This window comes from Echiichthys vipera (genome assembly GCF_963691815.1).
Source record: "Echiichthys vipera genome assembly, chromosome: 14".
Classification (NCBI taxonomy): Eukaryota; Metazoa; Chordata; class Actinopteri; order Perciformes; family Trachinidae; genus Echiichthys; species Echiichthys vipera.
This window is the reverse complement of record NC_139839.1, coordinates 25,301,057-25,322,020: the sequence shown is the minus strand read 5'-3', so window position 1 is coordinate 25,322,020 and position 20,964 is coordinate 25,301,057. Positions and strand designations below refer to the sequence as shown.

At 46.2% G+C, this 20,964-nt stretch overlaps 1 protein-coding gene across 3 annotated transcripts in view; it reads left to right on the top strand.

The window, feature by feature from the left end:
- The window catches only part of arhgap32b (Rho GTPase activating protein 32b), a 74,057-nt gene extending 59,433 nt beyond the window's left edge, over window positions 1-14,624 (top strand). For all 3 annotated transcript variants that reach the window (XM_083926913.1, XM_083926912.1, XM_083926914.1), the window contains 11 exons: window positions 2,401-2,503; window positions 4,439-4,583; window positions 5,168-5,250; window positions 5,600-5,707; window positions 6,889-7,034; window positions 7,133-7,334; window positions 7,985-8,130; window positions 8,237-8,311; window positions 8,536-9,369; window positions 9,703-10,373; window positions 11,445-14,624. In XM_083926913.1, the coding sequence (XP_083783039.1) occupies window positions 2,401-2,503; window positions 4,439-4,583; window positions 5,168-5,250; window positions 5,600-5,707; window positions 6,889-7,034; window positions 7,133-7,334; window positions 7,985-8,130; window positions 8,237-8,311; window positions 8,536-9,369; window positions 9,703-10,373; window positions 11,445-13,754 (4,823 nt within the window). In that variant the 3' untranslated portion in view covers window positions 13,755-14,624. The remainder of the gene's footprint in view (window positions 1-2,400; window positions 2,504-4,438; window positions 4,584-5,167; window positions 5,251-5,599; window positions 5,708-6,888; window positions 7,035-7,132; window positions 7,335-7,984; window positions 8,131-8,236; window positions 8,312-8,535; window positions 9,370-9,702; window positions 10,374-11,444) is intronic.
- The last annotated feature ends 6,340 nt before the right edge of the window (window positions 14,625-20,964 follow it).

Below are 20,964 nucleotides of genomic sequence, written 5' to 3'. Positions count from 1 at the left end.
GTAGCTACATTGATTTTCTGAGCTCTCAGCAGCACGGTGTCCGGTAGGTGAGCTGATGTGATGGTCTCAATGACAGAGTCTTGATTAAACTGTAACATCAGATCCAACCGGCGTAATGATGCTACTCTGCTATTAATGCTTGATCAATAACTTCATTTCAGTTCATGTCGACACCAACTTGAAAACCCATTTATTCATGTTAATGGATCATAATCTGTGTCTGGACATGAATGCTTCTCATCGTACCAGCACATCAGCTCACAGTGATGACGCTCAGTCCTGTCCATTTAAGCGTCTGCTCACAGACCGTTGTTGGGTGTTCTGCATCGCAGTCACACAATTATGGGTGAGGGAGTCAATCCTTGACCTCAGTAAATCCTGCTTTTCCTTGACATGGAGAGATAAGCCACTCTGTCACACTTCGCTGGGTCAAATGGTCAAGGTGTTCTGACTGCTTCAGTGACTTGTAAGAAGTGAAAGATAACTGTGATCTTTTGTAAAAAGAAACAGCCCATGATTTAGTTTAATTTATAAGTAGAGCACTGAAACTATGCTGCTAAAGAGAAAAAAATGTGTGATTTTAATTTTAAAGCCTTTTTACCAAGAAATCTGTCCAAGATGTCCTGAGATATATATATATATAAAATATAATCACAAAATTCAACTCAAATAAAAGTTATAATCTATGTCAGTCTAGGGCCTAGGACACAACATGAACAAGCCCCATGTCCCAAGTGGCCACAAACAATGATTTGGTTGAATACTAAGAAAAAGGGTTTATTTACAAAATTAGTTAAAGTGACAACCATAGATAATGATATATATATAAGCTGAGCTATAGGCTTCAGGGTGGACTAAGGCCAAAATAACAAACAAAAGGTTCCTGTCTAGGAAATAATAAACCGTAACTAACCAAACTTAAGAAGAAACAAATGACACCTCCCTAACTAAATAAACAGGAAAAAACAATGTTAACAAAAGTGACAGTCCACCCCTACTACTCAAAGAAACTAAACTACTCAAAAGGACTACAAAGCTGAACTGAAGTGTGGCCTGTTGGGAGATGAGGAGGATGAAAAAATATCTGTGTTCCATCAGATGCATTTTTCTTTCATAAATCCTCATGTTTTGAGTGGTATGCCGACAAAGGGCTGATCCTGGTTAAGAGAAAGGAGTCTGTCTACAGTGCATGGGGCCACTGGTGAGCTACCACCCTGTTTATCTCTTGCTAGCTTAGCAGTTAGTCAGACTTTACAGTACAAGTAATGATGGAGTTTGATGATTCTAATCACAAGCTAGCATATAATTCCTGCTGGATGTAATCACTGTCGCCCTTCCACACAGCACTTTCAAGCCAGATTCATGACCGAATCCAGACAACTTCTACATTTTACTACTGGTCATGATTAACCCAGAAATATCTGCTTCCACTTGCAGTATAGATGTCTTCAATTCTATTCTGCCACTGAAGCACTACAATCAATGCTGTAGCGTTTTCACGTTGCATTTAAGTCAGTTTGAGCTTTTGAAAGTGACATTTAAGAGAACAAAGAATCACTTACATCAGTTCAAAGCTATTTTTGCTTGAAATGCTGTTGTTTTAACTAGAATTTAAAAGAATTCTTGTTGTGAGTCCAACACTGACTCCACATTCAAACACAGGTTGTGTATCTTTGTGATAAAACAGCCTCATAACCAGATCTGCCTATGTGAAAAAGTTGGAGAGGATTTCTCCTCTCTTCTCCAGCAGAATGTAGTCTCCTCACATCTCACCTTGTTTTCTCTTCCGCTATGCGTGGAATCCGTCTGAACAGCTGCTTCAGCGAGTGTCCCACTCTGTCATCCTCTGAATAATGTGTGAGCTGCTTATACACAAACATCCACCGTACACACACTTAGGCAGAGAGAAATAGCATGTTTGTATGATTCATGGTTGCTGAAGGAGAGTTAAGAAGCTCTGTGTTTTGTGAGGTTTTTGTCTTTCCATCTCTAACAAAATCACTGGCCTTGTGCTTTGAAGCTGATGGGCATGTGATTGGCTCCCTCACTGTCAGACAACAACGTGTTTGCTTCATCCAGAAAACTGCATCAATGTAGAAAATGGGTTGAAGGTCCACCAAAAGCATCAAATAAATAAATAAATATTTTAAAGGATATATCGGTTTCAACTTTACATGGTTCAAATGCTTCCAACCTCCTCTGAAAGTACTCAAACACTCAGTAATTCTTCTGAGCCTGCAGCCTCTTGTCTACAAAGCCCCTGAGCTTTAACCTGACCACTCCGTCCTCACTCTTCAAAGAGGAAAGTCATCATATTCTTGACCTTGAAGCGCTCAGTTAAGACTGGACAAATATTGGCTGTTGTGTTATGTGACGACATGCTGTTTTTCCTCTCTGCAGTGCCCCAGGTCCTCAAGAGCTGCACCGAGTTCATCGAGAAGCATGGTGTGGTGGACGGCATGTACCGCCTCTCTGGAATCGCCTCAAACATCCAGAAATTGCGGTAAGAGACCCACTGCCTGTTTAATATCATTGGAATCTCTACTCTGTGTATGCTCCTTCCACTGGAATGTCCTTTGTCACGGCAGAAGCTCGCAAATGTAATCCTACCATAGCCCTCATCTAAAGGCTGATAACATATGAATTCCATCTATGATTATTGCATCTGCAAGCTCACAACTCATCTGCCATCAGTCTGACGAGGATTCCGCCTCTGGGGGCAACGGCCAATATTCTGTGATTTCCAGTGTAGCCAGCGGATGTCCGGGCCAAGACTTCCTCTACTGAGCGCTGGGTCAGATTAGCAAATTGAGACACAAGAGTGGTCTTTATAAACAGAATGAATAAAAAGGCTAATAAAACGCTACGTAGGGCGATAGTCAACCAAAGAAACTCTTGGTCGAGTGAATTTCTGCCTACTCTTCAACCAATACATTGTTCTTGTTTTTTCCTGGGAGCAGTGTGTTTATTTTAATTCTTTGTAATGGGAGCACTGTGTCTTTACACTCTGCTACAAACAGCAGCAACGTGACAACGTGCTGAGTGTCCTGTACTGAGCATTGCACATTTTGAGATGTTTTCTGGTTGTCCCACCCCTCCTGCTTCTGGGCTACCACAAAGACAAAACGTCACTTCCGACATGTACAAGTGCTAAACAACAACAACAACCAAGGAGGAGAAATTAATCCTGCTGGACCGTCTGTCCTCCCTCCCTGCTTCAGTCTTAATGCAGAGCAGGTACTCCACCTTATTGTGCCAACATTTTTACACGAGCGGATATTCCACAACATGGCAGCGTGATTCTCTCTATCACAAGATCCTGTAGGACTCACAAGTATTTGAATTCTACAGATTGTGTTGTAAATGTGCAGAGCGATTGCCCTCTACTGGTTGAAAACTGGCTATTGCAAATGGATTTTGCTATTAGCTGATCTGGTGGCAGATGCTGTATTTGGAAGCAGCTTTCATAACCAACCAACCAACCCCCCCACCCCCCGACCCCCACCCCCCTCCTCCTGAAACCAACTTCTCCAGACCTTGGAGAGGTCACAGAGGAGTCATTGGGTGTGGCTGACTCCCTTCCCAGTCCTGCCCATGTTGATACTTCTTTCAAAGAGGCATTTTTGGGATATCCAGGCTAAAGGCAATTCAGTAACAACACTGGGTTTTAGCTACTCTTTAAATGCAGTGATAAAGGCGGTCCTAACTTTCATTTGTTAGTTGCATGTTAGTTAGTTGCGTGTTGAGGCTGCACTGTAGGCAGATCGACAGGAGGGCATGCACACACTATTAAGGACCCAAAAGACCACTTCCCCTCCTCTGCATGATTTATTCTAATCAAAGTGAAGGCTTAAAGGGCAGTGTTCCTCAGAAAAGCATTGATTTCCATGACTTTTCATATTTTGTTTTGTTTATTTGATTTAATTTGTGTATTTATTTTTGTGGTTGACTTTGGTGGTAAATACATTTTGTCAGTGTTGCAGCATATAGAACTGTAGGCCACATTTCTATTTATTCTGTTAGACTTATCTAACTGACTCGGCACAAATACCAATTGTATTATAATGCCTTGTTATAGTTTTTATAAATATTTCAATCTAATTTGGTACAGGTTCATGTAAATCCATTGTATTCACATAGTGGTATTTTGGGTTGAGGAACCCCCACTTCTGAAACCAAACACAACATGAAACCTACTGTACACCCTAGACCATGTCTGGGGTTAGATTATTACCAAATTAGTTTCTTCTTAACTTGAACAGAAATGTGTCTAACGTTGTGGAGGTACATGCCAATTTTTTCCTCTTCTAAAGCGTTTTTAAACTTTTTTTTCCATGTCTAGTATCCATCCATCAAACTCCAGCAGTGATTTATTGATGCATTTGTCTTCAGTAGCAGAAGTTGATTTGTTGTCTTTGCCCTCTTTCTCTTTCATCAGGCACGAGTTTGACTCTGAGCAGATCCCCGACCTGACCAAAGATGTTTACATTCAGGACATCCACTGTGTGGGCTCGCTGTGTAAGCTCTACTTCAGAGAGCTGCCCAACCCCCTGCTCACCTACCAGCTCTATGAGAAATTCTCTGTAAGCAAAGCAGGACTAAACACCTCTCACACATTCGTTTCTCACACTGATGTGTGGATAGACAAGACTGTCTGCTATTACAGCACTTGACTTTTTAGGTTGTTTTGAGTTTCTGTGCTTAGCGATGCCCCACAAAGAAACTGATTGGGCCTGACTGACAGGACTGATTTCAAATGTGTCCTTGACCTCTGTAGCAAAAAAAGGAAATTCCTCTGATTTTATAGGAATTCTGCAAATGTATTTTACAGTTATGAGTCACAGACACCCCTGAAATAATAGCATTGTACTTGACACACCCTATCATTATAAATGTTGCAAAGCGCTCTGTGAGACTTGGAATAAAAAACCTTTTCCAAGCACAACAGAGCTGTCCCTGAAGATGAGGTAAATGTTTGCCGGTTGTTATGGCAGCTGGGGAGGGGGAGCGTGTCTGCGGCTGCAGACTGATGTCCCCTCTGTGATCCATGTAGCGGCGTGAACCTGGGATGACAAGTGAAAGGGCTTAATGTTGATACACTGATACATCCCACTATTTATCTCCCTCTGCCTATCTCCCGATCTCTCCCTTTGTTTTCACTCTGAAGGATGCTGTATCAGCAGCAACGGACGAAGAACGACTCATCAAAATCCATGATGTCATCCAGCAGCTTCCTCCACCGCATTACAGGTCAGTGTAGAGGCACACTGCCCCCCTGTGGCAGGCTCAGGGCCTGCCAGGTTACAGATGACACTATGTTGTGTGTCCGTTAAAGTTCAAATCTACGTTTTTTTCTAGTGTCACGATGCATTGACTGGAATCATTTAGCACTTCCCAGCTGATTTTGTGTTGATGATGATGAATTGAATTTTCTGTCCTCTGAGTGCATACAAATGCAAATTTTAAGTGACATTCCTCTGGGATTTGAGCACATGGTGAAATATTGATGCTCTGAAGAAGAAGCTCTATCATGGCCATTAGTCTGCACATCACTAGTGGGAGCCAATTAAATCTGAATAAATGCATATTTGATTCCCAGGACCCTGGAGTTCCTTATGAGACACCTTTCTCATCTGGCAGCGTTCAGTTACATCACCAACATGCACAGCAAGAACCTGGCCATCGTCTGGGCGCCCAACCTGCTGAGGTGAGCTTCCATCCTGCTCCACTGAATGTTCTCTGAATGCATGTTTTCATTTTGTCCAATATACTGTCATTCGTCTTAAAGCCACCTCAACTGGCTGTTCACTGTTATTTGAGTGAGTACATCTTGATCATATCATAATTCTAATGATCTTCACAGTTAAAGGTATGCAGCATATTACTTCCAGCTTTTTGAATTGGGGTTGTATGAGGTACTTATTGGTAGTCAGTGTGGCGTGTGTTAGTAGATGACAGTTGGCACGCTGCCAGACTGGAGTACAGGCATGGAAGTTAAGCAATGTGCTGCTGTGGCTGGGGGCAGGACTCTAAACACATTTTAACCACCTAAAACAATTCATTTCAGTTTAAATGTATGCTATATTTAGAATATTTTTCGCCCGCTCTACCTTACTGTCAGAGAGCTTTCCTCAGTTTCCACAGAAGTTTCTCCTGTCTCTCTTTCAGACGTTCAGTCTCTCTGCAGAAGTTCTTCTTCTGTATACTCCGGCTCATAAATGGATCCTCTTGTCCCCACAGTGAACAGCATTTTGTCGTCACTGTTAAAATCACTCGTTTTATATTTTCTTGTTTTTCTTATTAAACTGGAAAAGTCTGACTCAATCAGCTGGTCTGTGGAGTAATACACTGCACAGCACAGCTGGGCTTATGCCTGGGAATACGTTAAGAAAATGAAGTGCCAAAGGAAAGGGCTGTCAAGGTAAAGCAGTGAAAATACTTTAAATATAGCATACACATAAACTGATGTAGAATTTTTTTTAGATGGGCCTATTTGTAATTTGTAACCATCATCTACTGTAGGTATCTCACTAACTAAGTACTTAGATAAATACCTCATACAACCACACTTTAGAAAAGCAGAACGGTCCCTTTAAGGGTTTGTCAGACTTGAATCACGCCGTGATAATGGGCTCTGTGCAGTAGAAAGTACTGTGTCTCCTGCTTTAAATGAGTCATTCTGTCTGAATGGAAGCATTTAAGCAGCTGCTTATGGGAGGATGCTGATTAACACAACATCGAAGGCTGTAAATGCATCTCAAAATAATTTTACACAAACGATGTAACTTAAAACCACTTCAACATCTTCAGGTGGACTCGCAACAGAATGTGTTTGATTCACTACACTTGTTTAAACTGGAGCAATTCTTCCCTTTCCACTTGTATCAGGTCTAAACAGATTGAATCTGCGTGCTTCAGCGGCACGGCAGCCTTCATGGAAGTCCGAATCCAGTCAGTGGTGGTGGAGTTCATCCTCAACCATGTGGATGTTCTCTTCAGTGCTAAACTCAGCTCACTAATACGAGAGGGAGCAGGTATGTGCAGGCATCAGTTAGACACCTCTGATCAGCTTGTCATTTCACTACCCACTGCTGCTTCTACTTGAGCAATAACCACTGGTCCACATCACCAGGTCACAACTCGTTGTCACGGCCCAAATCCCTGCTGGTTTCATCACCCTCCACTAAACTCCTGAGTCTGGAGGAGGCCCAGGCCAGGACCCAGGCTCAGATCAACTCTCCGGTCACTGAAGACAGCAAATACATCGAGGTGGGCGAAGGTCCCGCTGCACTGCAGGGAAAGTTCCACACTGTCATCGAGTTTCCCACTGAAAGGTTTGTGAACTCTGATGCCAATACTGAATCCTGATCTGATACCAGTGCATTAAAAACCAATATATATATATATATATATGAATTATATTTCTATGAAAAAGAACATTAACTACTTAAGAGTAGATATCTTTTCGGGGCTGAATTACGTGTTGTCGCATCGGTGTTGAGACTCAACGATAATGACATCAGCATTTTAGGCAGTGACATTTCAGATACTGGTATCGATATTGCAACAGTTCTATGTCATTTGAAGACTGTCTTCAAAAGACCAATTATAGAAAATCTAAATTTACACACACACAGACACAACTATGTACTTTAATGTACACATCTACTGTGGACTTTTGCACTAAAGTCATACATGCATTTTAGTATCATTTTGGCTTGGAAATGAATGCTCTAATGTGTCTCCATCTGCTGGTTGCTAATAGGACTGCAAGCAGAGTCATTTTCCTCCTGCAGCAGGTTACCAGTATCTCACAGGACCCCGGCTGTCTCCAGTTTCAGATTTGCATATCCTAAAATTGAGACAAAAGCAGCTTAAACCAGATAAATGTGATTGATAATTTAGTCCTTGTGTCTAACTCTGTCATTGAATTGTGAGTTGGTGAAACTAACTTTTCTTTGCCTGCTTGTCCACCACCTCCTAGGAAGAGACCTCCCATTAAATCCAAGAAGTCTCCTGTGGGTAGTTGGCGTTCTTTCTTTAACCTGGGCAAGTCTTCCTCCATGTCCAAGCGCAAGCTGCACCGCAACCCCAGTGAGCCAAATGAACTGAAGGCCATGGCTCTCGCTGGTGAGCCCTTCCTCCACAATTGAAAATGAATTCACTTGACAGATGTGCAATGAGAAGTGCGAATTTGACTAAACTCGGCTGTATGCTGCTAATGTCTACATTTCAGGAGGCAGAGGAGACACGGCAACATTAAGATCAGCCAAAAGTGAGGAGTCACTGAGCTCCCTGCACAATGTTGAAGGTAATCATTTGTCTTCCAGTTCACTTTTATCAGGCATAATGAGTTTAACCAATCAGTGCTGCCCATAACCTATCTATATATCCAGTGTATATATATATATGTAAATATATATATTTCCAATGCTCTTTCTACAGCTTAGCCCACCATTTTATTTGGAGCCTGTTAGAAGTTATTAGTAAAAATTAAAAAATTCTGAATATATTAATCTTCTTTTCCTCCTTCAGGAGAGTCCAAGGTGTACCGTCCTCGGCGACCACGCTCCAGCAGCGATGCCCTGTCGGCATCCTTCAATGGCGAGCTGCTGGACAGCCGGCCGCATTGCAACTCCTACGACAACCTGGGCGCCACAGAGGATAGTGACGGAGATGACGGGCCCATCTGTGTGCCTGCCCTCATCTCACCTCCCCGCTTAGCAGGTGAAGATGTGGACCTCAGCCCGCCAGACATTGGCATGGCCTCCTTGGACTTTGACCCCATGTCTTTCCAGTGCAGTCTCCCCGACACCTCTTACGCCTTCCCCTTAGATGACTCACCCGCTGGGGCTGAGGGTTTCACATTTAAGAGGAGCCCCGGTAGTGTCTGTGGCAAGACCAATGGCTCTGACCTCATCTCTGCCACCTTCCTGGGCAGCTTGATGTCCCCCTTGTTGTCCTCAGACTTCAGCCTGGTTGCTGGAGAGAAGGGAGAAAGCAAGAAACTGACCACTTCCTATTCTTACACTGATAAACCCACACAGGCTGTGTCACCTATTAAATGTGGGAAGACCACTAGTTCGAAACCATTTGCCTCTTCAGAGCTTTTCTCTGCAGAGATGCCTGACAGGAATACAGCTGCGCAGGTTGTCTCTCCGCAACCATTATCTCCTCCTTCAGTAGCCAAGGACTCTCCTCCCCTGATGGGCAGTGTGCTGCTGAGGGCAGCCGAGCCGGCATTAAGTGAAGCATTCCAAATGGAGCTGCACTCTAAGCTGGCAGCCTTTGACAGTGTGGACAGTCGCGAGCCGAAGGGAGAGGACAGCGTGCAGAAGGCGCCAGCTGCCAGCAGCCAAGAGCACCAAGGTAGGGAGCAGAAATTGAAGTAATTTTTGGCACATTTCTGACTTGTTACTGTTTTGTTTACACTTGACTGTAGATCAAGAATAAGGTCATAAGTCATGCAATTTATTATAAGACTGCTTTTTTCTAGGCTTAGTTTCCCAGATTTGCATGGATTTCATCTTAAATAAATCTTTTCATATGATGCCCGATCACTGCGCTTAACTTTCCCCCTGGTTCCCACTCTTGAAGCTCCTTAAACCAGCCTGCCTGCTGTCATTTCTTTACTTCACCAACTGCTCTCTTGCTTATTCATTCTTCAACTATAGATCCCTTGTATTTTTGTGTCCCTGCTAGGAGTGATAGCTCTGGACTCTTCAAAGGACCTCATCCCTCGTTCCTTCAGCTCTACAGCTCCCACTACTGCTCCTCCTCCTCCTCCCCCTCCTAAAAATGCTGCCCGCATGTTGGCCCTGGCCCTTGCTGAGTCTGCCCAGCAGGTCTCCATTCAATCTCAGTCCCGGTCTTCTGAGCCCTCCACACCAATGTCCCCTCTGCAGCCACAGGAGGCCTCTAACTTCCAGGACTCGCCACATCCACTGGTCCCACATTTCCAGAATTCCGAGGAGGAGGGAGCAGGGAGAGGAAGTTCCCCGCCACCAAACAGCACTGCTCCGACTATCAGCCCGGCCTCATCTTATCCCACCACGTCCAGTCCTACAATCAAACCGCAGCCTCTGGAGTTAACCAGCACGATTACCAAGCCATCAGACATTACCAAGTCCTCTACAACTCTAGCTGGAACACAGCCAGAAACAGTCTCTGCCCCACCAGACACTCCTTTTTACAAGTGTGCCCCCCTCCCCAGTTCAACCAGCCTAACATCTCCAATCAGGAAAAGTCCAGAAAGGCAGCAGCCTGTCACAGGACAGCTCCCAGTCCGTACCAGCTCATCCAGTACCACTCCAGCCACCTTCCCCAGTGGCAGCTGCAAAGAGACTGAAGTCTCACGACAGCTTGCTCCTGAGGTAAGTGTCATATCACTTTCATATGTAGACTAATAGTTATAAAGTATGAAGGGTCATTATAATGTGATATTGAACTGCAGTAAGCCTGATCCAAATTGATTAATAATTCATATGCAGCATAACATGAGCGAATAGCCATAAATAAGTGGTAAACATTTTGAGAAGTACGCTTATTTGCTTTCTTAATGAGTGTTGGATGAGAGGACTGATACCACTCGTGTCTGTCATTCCATATGAAGCCACAAACAGCCGACGGTTAGCTTAGCATAAAGATCCTCCTACCACCCCCTCTAAAGCTCACTCCTTTACACATGATATCTTATTTGTCTTCCTAGAAGATTAAACAAACAAGTTATAATGTGTTAATAAGGTGTAGCTTTAAGAGACAGCTGTTTCCTGGTCCCAGTCATTATGCTAAGCTAAGCGTCTCTAGGCTCAACCTACATATTTTGCATACGGACATGAGAGTAATGTCAGTCTTTCCATCGAACTCTTTGCCAAAATGTTGAACTCTTCCTTTAACTCACATATATCTTTGGATTAATTAAGTCCTACTTTCACGATTAGGAATGACCTGTGCTCTCCTTTGGCCACTGGCACTTATGATAGTGCTGTATCATATTACAAGTCTTACAAGTCTTGCACACTTAAGTATATGTCATACTGTAAAATGACCAAATGTGTCAATGCATTTGCCATAGGATTGTCAAATGTGTATTTTTATTTGATGCTACAATATTCTGTTTGGATTATTTCTACATTACATCACGTATTACAGGTTCAAGTCATCTTAAGTCTTCAGAGCTTTTTATCATGCATTACTTTCTTGTATTTAAAGTCAACAAAAGTCAAATACGCCTTAACAAGAGGCATGCCAACCAATAGGAAAAACCAACTAATGAATTTCTGCCATGCTGCTGCTGCTGCTGCAGTGGAACTGCCTAATAACCAGAGCGGTGACACTGGACAGCATGATATGATAACCTCTTGTCCCACTGCTGCAACACTCAACTGTTTTTTTGTAAACTTTCCTCAGTAAATAAGGGTCTGTTTTGTTGTGTTTTGTCTCAGGTCAAACCAGAGGAGACTGCTCCACCCCCAATCCATCCAAAACCATCAGAACAGCCACCTCCAACAGCTCAGAAGCCCAAGAGGCAGGCCGTCTCACTGCCCCAGCATCAAACACAAACTCTGCAGCAGAGTAAAGCTCAGATACAGCCTCATCTACAAACACAGCCTCGTCCACATACTCATCAACCACCACAGCCTCACACACAATCGCAGACACAGGTCCAAGCCCAAACCCAACCTCATCTCCCCTCGAAGGCCAGCGCAAGAGTGGCCCCCACCTCTGCTGAGCCTGTCGAGAAGCCTTGGGAGGCCATAAAGCCGGTACAGCCCTGTACAGAGTCTGCAAAGTACCACGACAAGTACAGACCCACGCCCCCAGCCCCTCCTGTCCGAACCATAGAGAGCAAACTGGCCACAGCAGCACTCAGCCAAAGTGAAGCCTCCTACCATATCCTGGGTGAAGGCTCTGTGCCTGGACATTTGGAGGATGCTCTGCCTCTCCAGCCTCCTTCTCCTCGTAAATCTTCCACGCACCAGCCAGCCTACCTGTACCATGCTAAAGGAGAACCAGTCTTAATTGAGCCCCCAGGAGCTGCATACTACCACCAGAGGCCTGTTCCGCTGGGCCCACAGTCCATGCCGCACCACTACCGGCCAGACAGCGTCCCCCCACACCTCTCCTATGTGTCTAAATCAGAGCCTCAGATACCTTACAGTGCCCGAGTAGATAACAGATACAGCACTTTAGGCCCCAGGTCCTACCATCACTCTATGAAGTCCAGAGGAAACCCCCACAGTGTGTACGTGTCTCCGGGGCCAGGGCATCAGGGTTATAGCCATGACAGAAACCAAGGCTATCCCACCATTCGCAGAGTGCACTCACTCCATGTTCCTTCCACTATCCGCACAGTGCCCATCCAAAGGACTGAAGTTCCTCCAGATGACGATTTGTTCTTCTACCATCGGCCCATGTATCAGTGCAAAGCCTACCAGCAGCCCCCACAGCAGCAGCAGCCCCCGCAGCAGCAGCCCCCGCAGCAGCAACCCCCGCAGCAGTCCTCACAGACCGACTACCACGTCACCCAGCTGCAGCCTTACTTTGAGAATGGACGGGTTCAATACCGCTACAGTCCGTACTCCGGCTCAAGTCCTTTGGAGGCGCCTTACTATGACATTGACCCATACGGCACCATCCGAGTCCGGCACTTCCACTCCCATGGCAACCGAGATCCGGGTGCTGCTGCTGGCCGACCGGGTGGAAAGGCGACTGGGTACCACTATCTGGCTCGCCATGTCCTCCCACCTGGGAAGGAGCACAGCTTTGTGAGCAGGGACATGCCCCCGAGTCATGGGACCAAGGAAGCTGCTGCTTACCTCGCTTGGGACCCTGAGGAGTCAGAAAGGCTCCGCATGCACTCCATTCGTAGGGAGAGCAGGGCCAGACAGAAGATTAAAGGCCCTGTCCTCTCTCAGTATGACAATGTGGGCTTGTTTGCACCAGCAGATATATCGGGCTATGAAACCCTGCACCTGCGCAGTAAATCAGACCCAGGTAAAGCTGTGCTGGTTGCAACCGAGAGCAAAGATGGGCGCTACCTCCCCAGACACATGGTGTCAGACCCTGACGTCCTCATGTACATGGAGACTGACAAGCATGTCCAGGGCAGCGCAGTGGCCGACAAGTCAGACGGGCTCGCCAAGCAAAGCAGTTCCAAGAAATGCCAATCTTCTCACTCCCTTCCAGCTACTCTGAGCCACAGTCTGTCTCATCAGCAGGACAGCGGCCGGCACGAGGCCAAGTACGAGACCGGAGACGACAAGCAGAGTGGAGACGGCAGCAGGTCGAAACACTGGCAGCAGGAGTATCCCAACAAGAGGAACTTCCAACCACGCTATGAGTGCCCCGACCCTGACCACCACCAGAGTAAAGTGAAAACATCAAGCGGCTACCACAGTACAGACAACCAGCCATCAGCCCCCAGGGAGCAACTCACCCGCTCCAAACTGGAGCGATCACACAGCGTCCGGGAGCAGCAGCTCTACAGCCAGGGCAACCCCGAAGTGGACAGAGACTACTCATATCACAGCTCTAAAGTGGTGCAGTCTCACTACGATAACTTGGACGATTATCACCCAGTACCTCAGCCTCAGGCCCCTGTTCAAAATCGTGGAGGGTCCAGCTCCTATCCTGCCCCAGGATTCACAGTGAGCCACAGCAACAGAGCGTACTCCACAGCACTGGGCCAGGGAGCCTTTATCCAGACTGACATGGCCATGCAGAGGCCAGAGACAGAGATGCGTACAGAATGAAGCATTTAGGGGGGGGAGACGTGCGAAATGATATTTAGCTGAGTAGAAGAAAGACTCTAATGAGTTACAGTTGCAGCCTCTGCAGGACAGTGGACTGTCGTATCACCAATATTTTTGCTCCTCTGTATTTTTAATGAATTGTAAAGAAAATTGTAAGACTTTTTACAGAAAGTCCTGAATGTACCTAAAATGATTGTCCAAGAGGTCATATTATTGTGATTGATTGAGACAGTAGCCAGTCATAAATGTATATGATATGAAAGATGTAAGGTACTTTTAACAGGAACACAAAAATGTAAAATATATATATATACACTATTCATATATATATATATATATATATATATATGAATAGAATCACTAGTAAAAAGGGATTTTAGTTGTATTTTTTTGTGTGGTGTTGGGTATGAGCATCAACTGGGATTAAGGTTTGCATTTTAGAAATGCATGCACTCGATCTCTTACAGAGCAGTTCTGTGTACTCCACCATCCATTGTGATCCTTCTGGATGTTACAGCACAAGTTATTGAAGGAGGATACATGTGGGGCAGCACGCCCTCCCTCTGCTAACATGTACACAAGTAGGCGGTGCAGTGAGTCCGCGTTTGTCTTGAAGAATCCGACTGGGTGTGAGGTTTGATAAGGAGCTGCGATGGGTTACTTTCAGTTAATATAGTGGTTATCAATGTCTTATTTTCTGTGTGACTGTGCCATTTTTATGTAACTTTATGTAACTGCTATAAACAGATTTCAATGACTTCTTTCTGAATGTTTTGGTTCTCGTTTGTTCTTCATTGGAAGAGGGACCAAATGACTTGGCGCAGTTGTTGCACATAGGAGATAAAGGGGGAGAGATGGATGAATGCCCGGTGTACCTTTTAGAAGTGTAAGCAGATGTGTAAGGTTTTTGATTTCTTTTTTCATCACATTTACAGTACTTTCATGAATTGGACTAACTGAATAAAGCTGAACAATGTCCTCTCAAACGACGTGGTCGAGAACATGGTGATGAGCCTTAGCTTTCCTCCAACAGACCGTGCTTTCCTTACTTCACCGTTGTCATACTGCACAGCCATTGTTATATGCAGATTTCAGATCTTGATGATTCTTGAGCGTTCGGGGTTGACAGCAGACCTACCTGAGTTATTGAGTTTTGTATCGCCTCACTGGTCATCTAAAACAATGAGGGAGGGAAAATCTGGGGCCATTGATTTTCAGAGGGGAAATCTATGTATAGTACATTCATCTGGTATTCTACTTCATGTCCTTTTGGTTCACAACAATGTATGGATTCCAATTCTGTCTAAATCCAGGTTGTACTCTGTAACTGTTTGACTCTTATATCGCTTGCAGGTTTTGCTCCTCTTGCCTTATCTAAAGCCTCGACCTTTTCAGACGGGGAACTGAAGTAAGGCAATGTGTACTTGAATGTGAAAACACTCTTGTCTCAAACTAGAGGTATCTACAGTTAGATATGAAATAAATAAAACTGTTCAGGAATAGCTATAATCCATGTCTTTTGATATGTGCGTGACGTTACTAACACACCTCTGCTTGGTTCCGACTGACAGTGAGGACAAAATGAATCTAGTTAAGCAAACAGGAGACATTAATTATACATTGACAGGATAACATCATGGCTGTGTGTGCATTTAGTTGTTTATCTGTATTTCAAACTGTCAACACATTTAAAGAAACCAGAACCATGCACATACAGATAAAACATTGAGAAAGTAAAACCAAACGCAGTGCCAAACAGAAAAAGACAACAAAAGCTAAACAAATCAAACGTAAAATAGGTAGAACTAAACATGCAAGTGTTTAATAAGTTCACAAAAAAGACACCGCGTACATTCATGGGTTTGTGAGGAAGAAATCATGGCACCTATTGTTCCATTCCCTTCATAGAGACTAAGAGTTGACGGGTTTTGTTTGTACATTTACATTAGTGAATTTTGGACAATGCCAACATGTTTGTCACTGTAATCAGAGCACACAAATGCAATATTTTTAAAGGAGTAAGCAAAATCTAAATGAAAGTTTGTAAAATTGAACTAAGTTTCCTGATGTAATTCAGTGTTGTAAGAAATGCTTTACTGGATTGAAGCTGCACCTCCACAGGCCTGAAACAGCTGCACAGCACTTTGTCACTCACTGATGTTCTTATGATGTGTGGAACCAACAGCCGTGCATCTCTCTCTTACTGAGCAGCACCCACAGTCCTGCCAATGGTTTCACTTCCACTGATCCACAGGTGGCAGTAAGGCACCAAGCAGTGCTTTGCAAACGTTTGATGAGGAAGGAAATGCATTCAACACATTTGTTAGACCTCGATGATCCACACTGTAACACTGAGTGTGTGTTTAGAAGAACGGGGCTCTGCCCAGCCTGCGTTCCTCAGTAACACTGGAAGCCCTTTTCTGCATATGAACAAGGTTCATATTTAATCATTTCCCCCGGGGATTATTATTATTATTATTATTATATTATTATTTCTGATTCAGAATAGATTATGGACTTGAATAACTTCTATGAACCATTTCAATCCAGGTTACATCCTAAACGGCACTAAAACAACCCTCATCAGAATCACTGGGACTCACTGATGCATGAAACGCGTTGTTCTAACAATAATGTTGTGCATTCTGTATTGACAGAGTTCTCAGTCTTTTTAGTCTTCATGCACCTTGGCTGTTGTGCTGGAAATCCCTACTCTGCTTCTACATTACTCAGCAATAACTTTGACACCATTCTCCTCACGATGTGAAATGCTGTCAGCATTACTGGTGCAGCACTTTCTTTAGTTCACATACTCCTCTGGCTGACAGCGGCAGGGCATATTTATGAACAATTGGCAGCTATGGGGCATGATGACCTGTGGTTTGCTGCTTGGTTCCCTTCTCTTCATCCTATACATGATACCTCTTGGTCAGGTCCCTCCTCGCCACAGCTACACCTCTCCTCAAAGACCCTGTCTGCCGCCCTCTCAACAGATGTTACATACAACTCAACTGCAATAAATCTAAAATCATGTCAGCAGTCATAGGACTTAACTTTAAGCCATTTCGACCCCAACTGGGCCCAGTCTAATTCAAAAACATCTACCTACAATGCCCTTAATAACCTCCAAAAGTCATGATTTCTTTCTTCTGGTGCTGTTGTTTCAGTGTGGATACAGCATTTAGGCCTAGAGATAAGAGTTTACCATTCCAGTAAACTTGTAGCAAGGCACTGAATTCTTACCTGCACCAGGGCTGCTGATTCTGAGGCTCCTGTGAGGAAAGTGAGAGAGAAAAAGAGAAGGAAGAATGTTTATTTCTTTGTGTAAATGCATTTTGGTGGAAGTCTCCAGTCACAACGTATCTGGGTAATCTCCCACAGGTTATAGTCCGCTCTGACATTCAGGGTCTTTTGCTTTACATGCAGATAAATCATTTATAAGGAAGAAGACAAACAATAAATCTGACATATACTCTGATTTAAACGACCCTTTAACTAAATGACTACCTACCTCAATGAATTGGTTCAGATCATCGTACAGGTTGAATCACAACAAAATGATTTGAAAGCATGATCTGACTGCTCCAGGGCCAAACATCCATCCAAACATGAAGGCTGCTTATCAATCAGCATTTTTCAGCATCAGCGGCGAGTTTGGCTCAACCTTCATGTCAGAATGACTGATAACAGCAAGCAGGCCTGAGTCTAATGCACAGAACTGGAATATGTGGAGAGGTTATGATAGCATCAGGCCTGATCTGGGGGTGCAACTACATATGCTGCAGTCATCATGTCATGGCCAATAAGGTGATCTGGGAAATGAAGCTGATGAAGATACACACATACAGTTTTCCTCTCCACACTCTTAAATATATCCTTCAATTCTGTGAATGTTTTCCATACTCATTTGTCACTAAAAGTTAGTTCTGGTATATCTGCATCCAATATATAAAAACTGATTTTGAGCACGTACACTAGAGATCAAAATTAGAGAACACATTATTAATACTTGATTTAATCTGAAATACTGTTTTTTTTTTTTTTTTTGCTGTGATAGAATATCCTCTGTGGCTGTACCTCTGCTGTACTAGCATGTTTTTTTTAAAAGCCAAGGCACTTTAACAAAAACCTTGATTATGTGAACATTGTTTCAATATTCTGAGCTTCAAGGAACTGCTTCACCTGTTTCACAGTGTGACAGGGGACATTGTCTTGCATGAAAAACATTGAAATCACAGACTGTGAACACCCAACCTCTCTCTGATGACTGAGAGGGTCGTCCCTTTGGCCTTCATCTGGACAACCTGCTGTCTCAGGGTTTCAGTCTCCTTAGAGCAGCTGCCATCTTACAAAGTAACCAGTAGAGCTGCAGATAAATAGGGTGTGTCTAACAATGAAGTCAATTATCACCAGGTTCAGATTAACAGCATCCATCTTTGGGGGTCGTGGGGGGCTTGGGGCCCAGCTAGGGCGAGGTACACCCTTGACATGACGCCAGTTGCCCAGCAATAGACTGGAGTCATGTCCAGGGTGTACGTCGCCCCCCAAAGATGGATGGTGTTAATCTGACACCTGATGTCAAATGTCACCGTTTGACATGACTCCAGTCTATCGCAGGGCAACTGGCGTCATGTCCAGGGTGTACCCGTCAGAGGGAAACTGGCGTCATGTCCAGGGTGTACCCGTCAGAGGGAAACTGGCATCATGTCCAGGGTGTACCCGTCAGGGGGCAACTGGCATCATGTCCAGGGTGTACCCGTCAGGGGGCAACTGGCATCATATCCAGGGTGTACCTGTCTGGGGGCAACTGGCGTCATGACCAGGGTGTACCCGTCAGAGGGCAACTGGCATCATGTCCAGGGTGTACCCGTCAGGGGGCAACTGGCGTCATGTCCAGGGTGTACCCGTCAGAGGGCAACTGGCATCATGTCCAGGGTGTACCCGTCAGAGGGCAACTGGCGTCATGACCAGGGTGTACCCGTCAGAGGGCAACTGGCATCATGTCCAGGGTGTACCCGTCAGGGGGCAACTGGCGTCATGACCAGGGTGTACCTGTCAGGGGGCAACTGGCGTCATGACCAGGGTGTACCCGTCAGAGGGCAACTGGCATCATGTCCAGGGTGTACCCGTCAGGGGGCAACTGGCGTCATGACCAGGGTGTACCCGTCAGGGGGCAACTGGCGTCATGACCAGGGTGTACCCGTCAGAGGGCAACTGGCATCATGTCCAGGGTGTACCCGTCAGAGGGCAACTGGCATCATGTCCAGGGTGTACCCGTCAGAGGGCAACTGGCGTCATGTCCAGGGTGTACCCGTCAGGGGGCAACTGGCGTCATGTCCAGGGTGTACCCGTCACGGGGCAACTGGCATCATGTCCAGGGTGTACCCGTCAGAGGGCAACTGGCATCATGTCCAGGGTGTACCCGTCAGGGGGCAACTGCCGTCATGTCCAGGGTGTACCCGTCGGGGCAACTGCCGTCATGTCCAGGGTGTACCCATCAGAGGGCAACTGGCGTCATGTCCAGGGTGTACCCGTCAGAGGGCAACTGGCGTCATGTCCAGGGTGTACCCGTCACAGGGCAACTGGCGTCATGTCCAGGGTGTACCCGTCAGAGGGCAACTGGCATCATGTCCAGGGTGTACCCGTCAGGGGGCAACTGCCGTCATGTCCAGGGTGTACCCGTCGGGGCAACTGCCGTCATGTCCAGGGTGTACCCATCAGAGGGCAACTGGCGTCATGTCCAGGGTGTACCCGTCAGAGGGCAACTGGCATCATCTCCAGGGTGTACCCGTCAGGGGGCAACTGGCGTCATGTCCAGGGTGTACCCGTCAGAGGGCAACTGGCATCATGTCCTGGGTGTACCCGTCAGGGGGCAACTGGCGTCATGTCCAGGGTGTACCCGTCAGAGGGCAACTGGCATCATGTCCAGGGTGTACCCGTCAGAGGGCAACTGGCATCATGTCCAGGGTGTACCCGACAGAGGGCAACTGGCATCATGTCCAGGGTGTACCCGTCAGAGGGCAACTGGCATCATGTCCAGGGTGTACCCGACAGAGGGCAACTGGCATCATGTCCAGGGTGTACCCGTCAGGGGGCAACTGGCATCATGTCCAGGGTGTACCCGTCAGAGGGCAACTGGCATCATGTCCAGGGTGTACCCGTCAGGGGGCAACTGGCATCATGTCCAGGGTGTACCCGTCAGAGGGCAACTGGCGTCATGACCAGGGTGTACCCGTCAGGGGGCAACTGGCTTCATGTCCAGGGTGTACCCGTCTGGGGGCAACTGGCGTCATGTCCAGGGTGTACCTGTCTGGGGGCAACTGGCGTCATGTCCAGGGTGTACCTGTCAGAGGGCAACTGGCGTCATGACCAGGGTGTACCCGTCAGAGGGCAACTGGCGTCATGTCCAGGGTGTACCTGTCAGAGGGCAACTGGCGTCATGTCCAGGGTGTACCTATCAGAGGGCAACTGGCGTCATGTCCAGGGTGTACCCGTCAGGGGGCAACTGGCATCATGTCCAGGGTGTACCCGTCAGGGGGCAACTGGCATCATGTCCAGGGTGTACCCGTCAGAGGGCAACTGGCGTCATGACCAGGGTGTACCCGTCAGGGGGCAACTGGCTTCATGTCCAGGGTGTACCCGTCTGGGGGCAACTGGCGTCATGTCCAGGGTGTACCTGTCTGGGGGCAACTGGCGTCATGTCCAGGGTGTACCTGTCAGAGGGCAACTGGCGTCATGACCAGGGTGTACCCGTCAGAGGGCAACTGGCGTCATGTCCAGGGTGTACCTGTCAGAGGGCAACTGGCGTCATGTCCAGGGTGTACCTATCAGAGGGCAACTGGCGTCATGTCCAGGGTGTACCCGTCAGAGGGCAACTGGCATCATGTCCAGGGTGTACCCGTCAGAGGGCAACTGGCGTCATGTCCAGGGTGTACCTGTCAGAGGGCAACTGGCGTCATGTCCAGGGTGTACCCGTCAGAGGGCAACTGGCATCATGTCCAGGGTGTACCCGTCAGAGGGCAACTGGAGTCATGTCCAGGGTGTACCCGTCAGGGGGCAACTGGCGTCATGTCGATAGAGACAAACAAAGACAGAGCCAGAGAACCCACGCAGACACGAAAGAACATGCAAACTCCACACTACCGGGATTCGAATCAGCAACCTCTTGCTGTGAGACGACAGTGCTAACCACCACACCATCGTACCACCC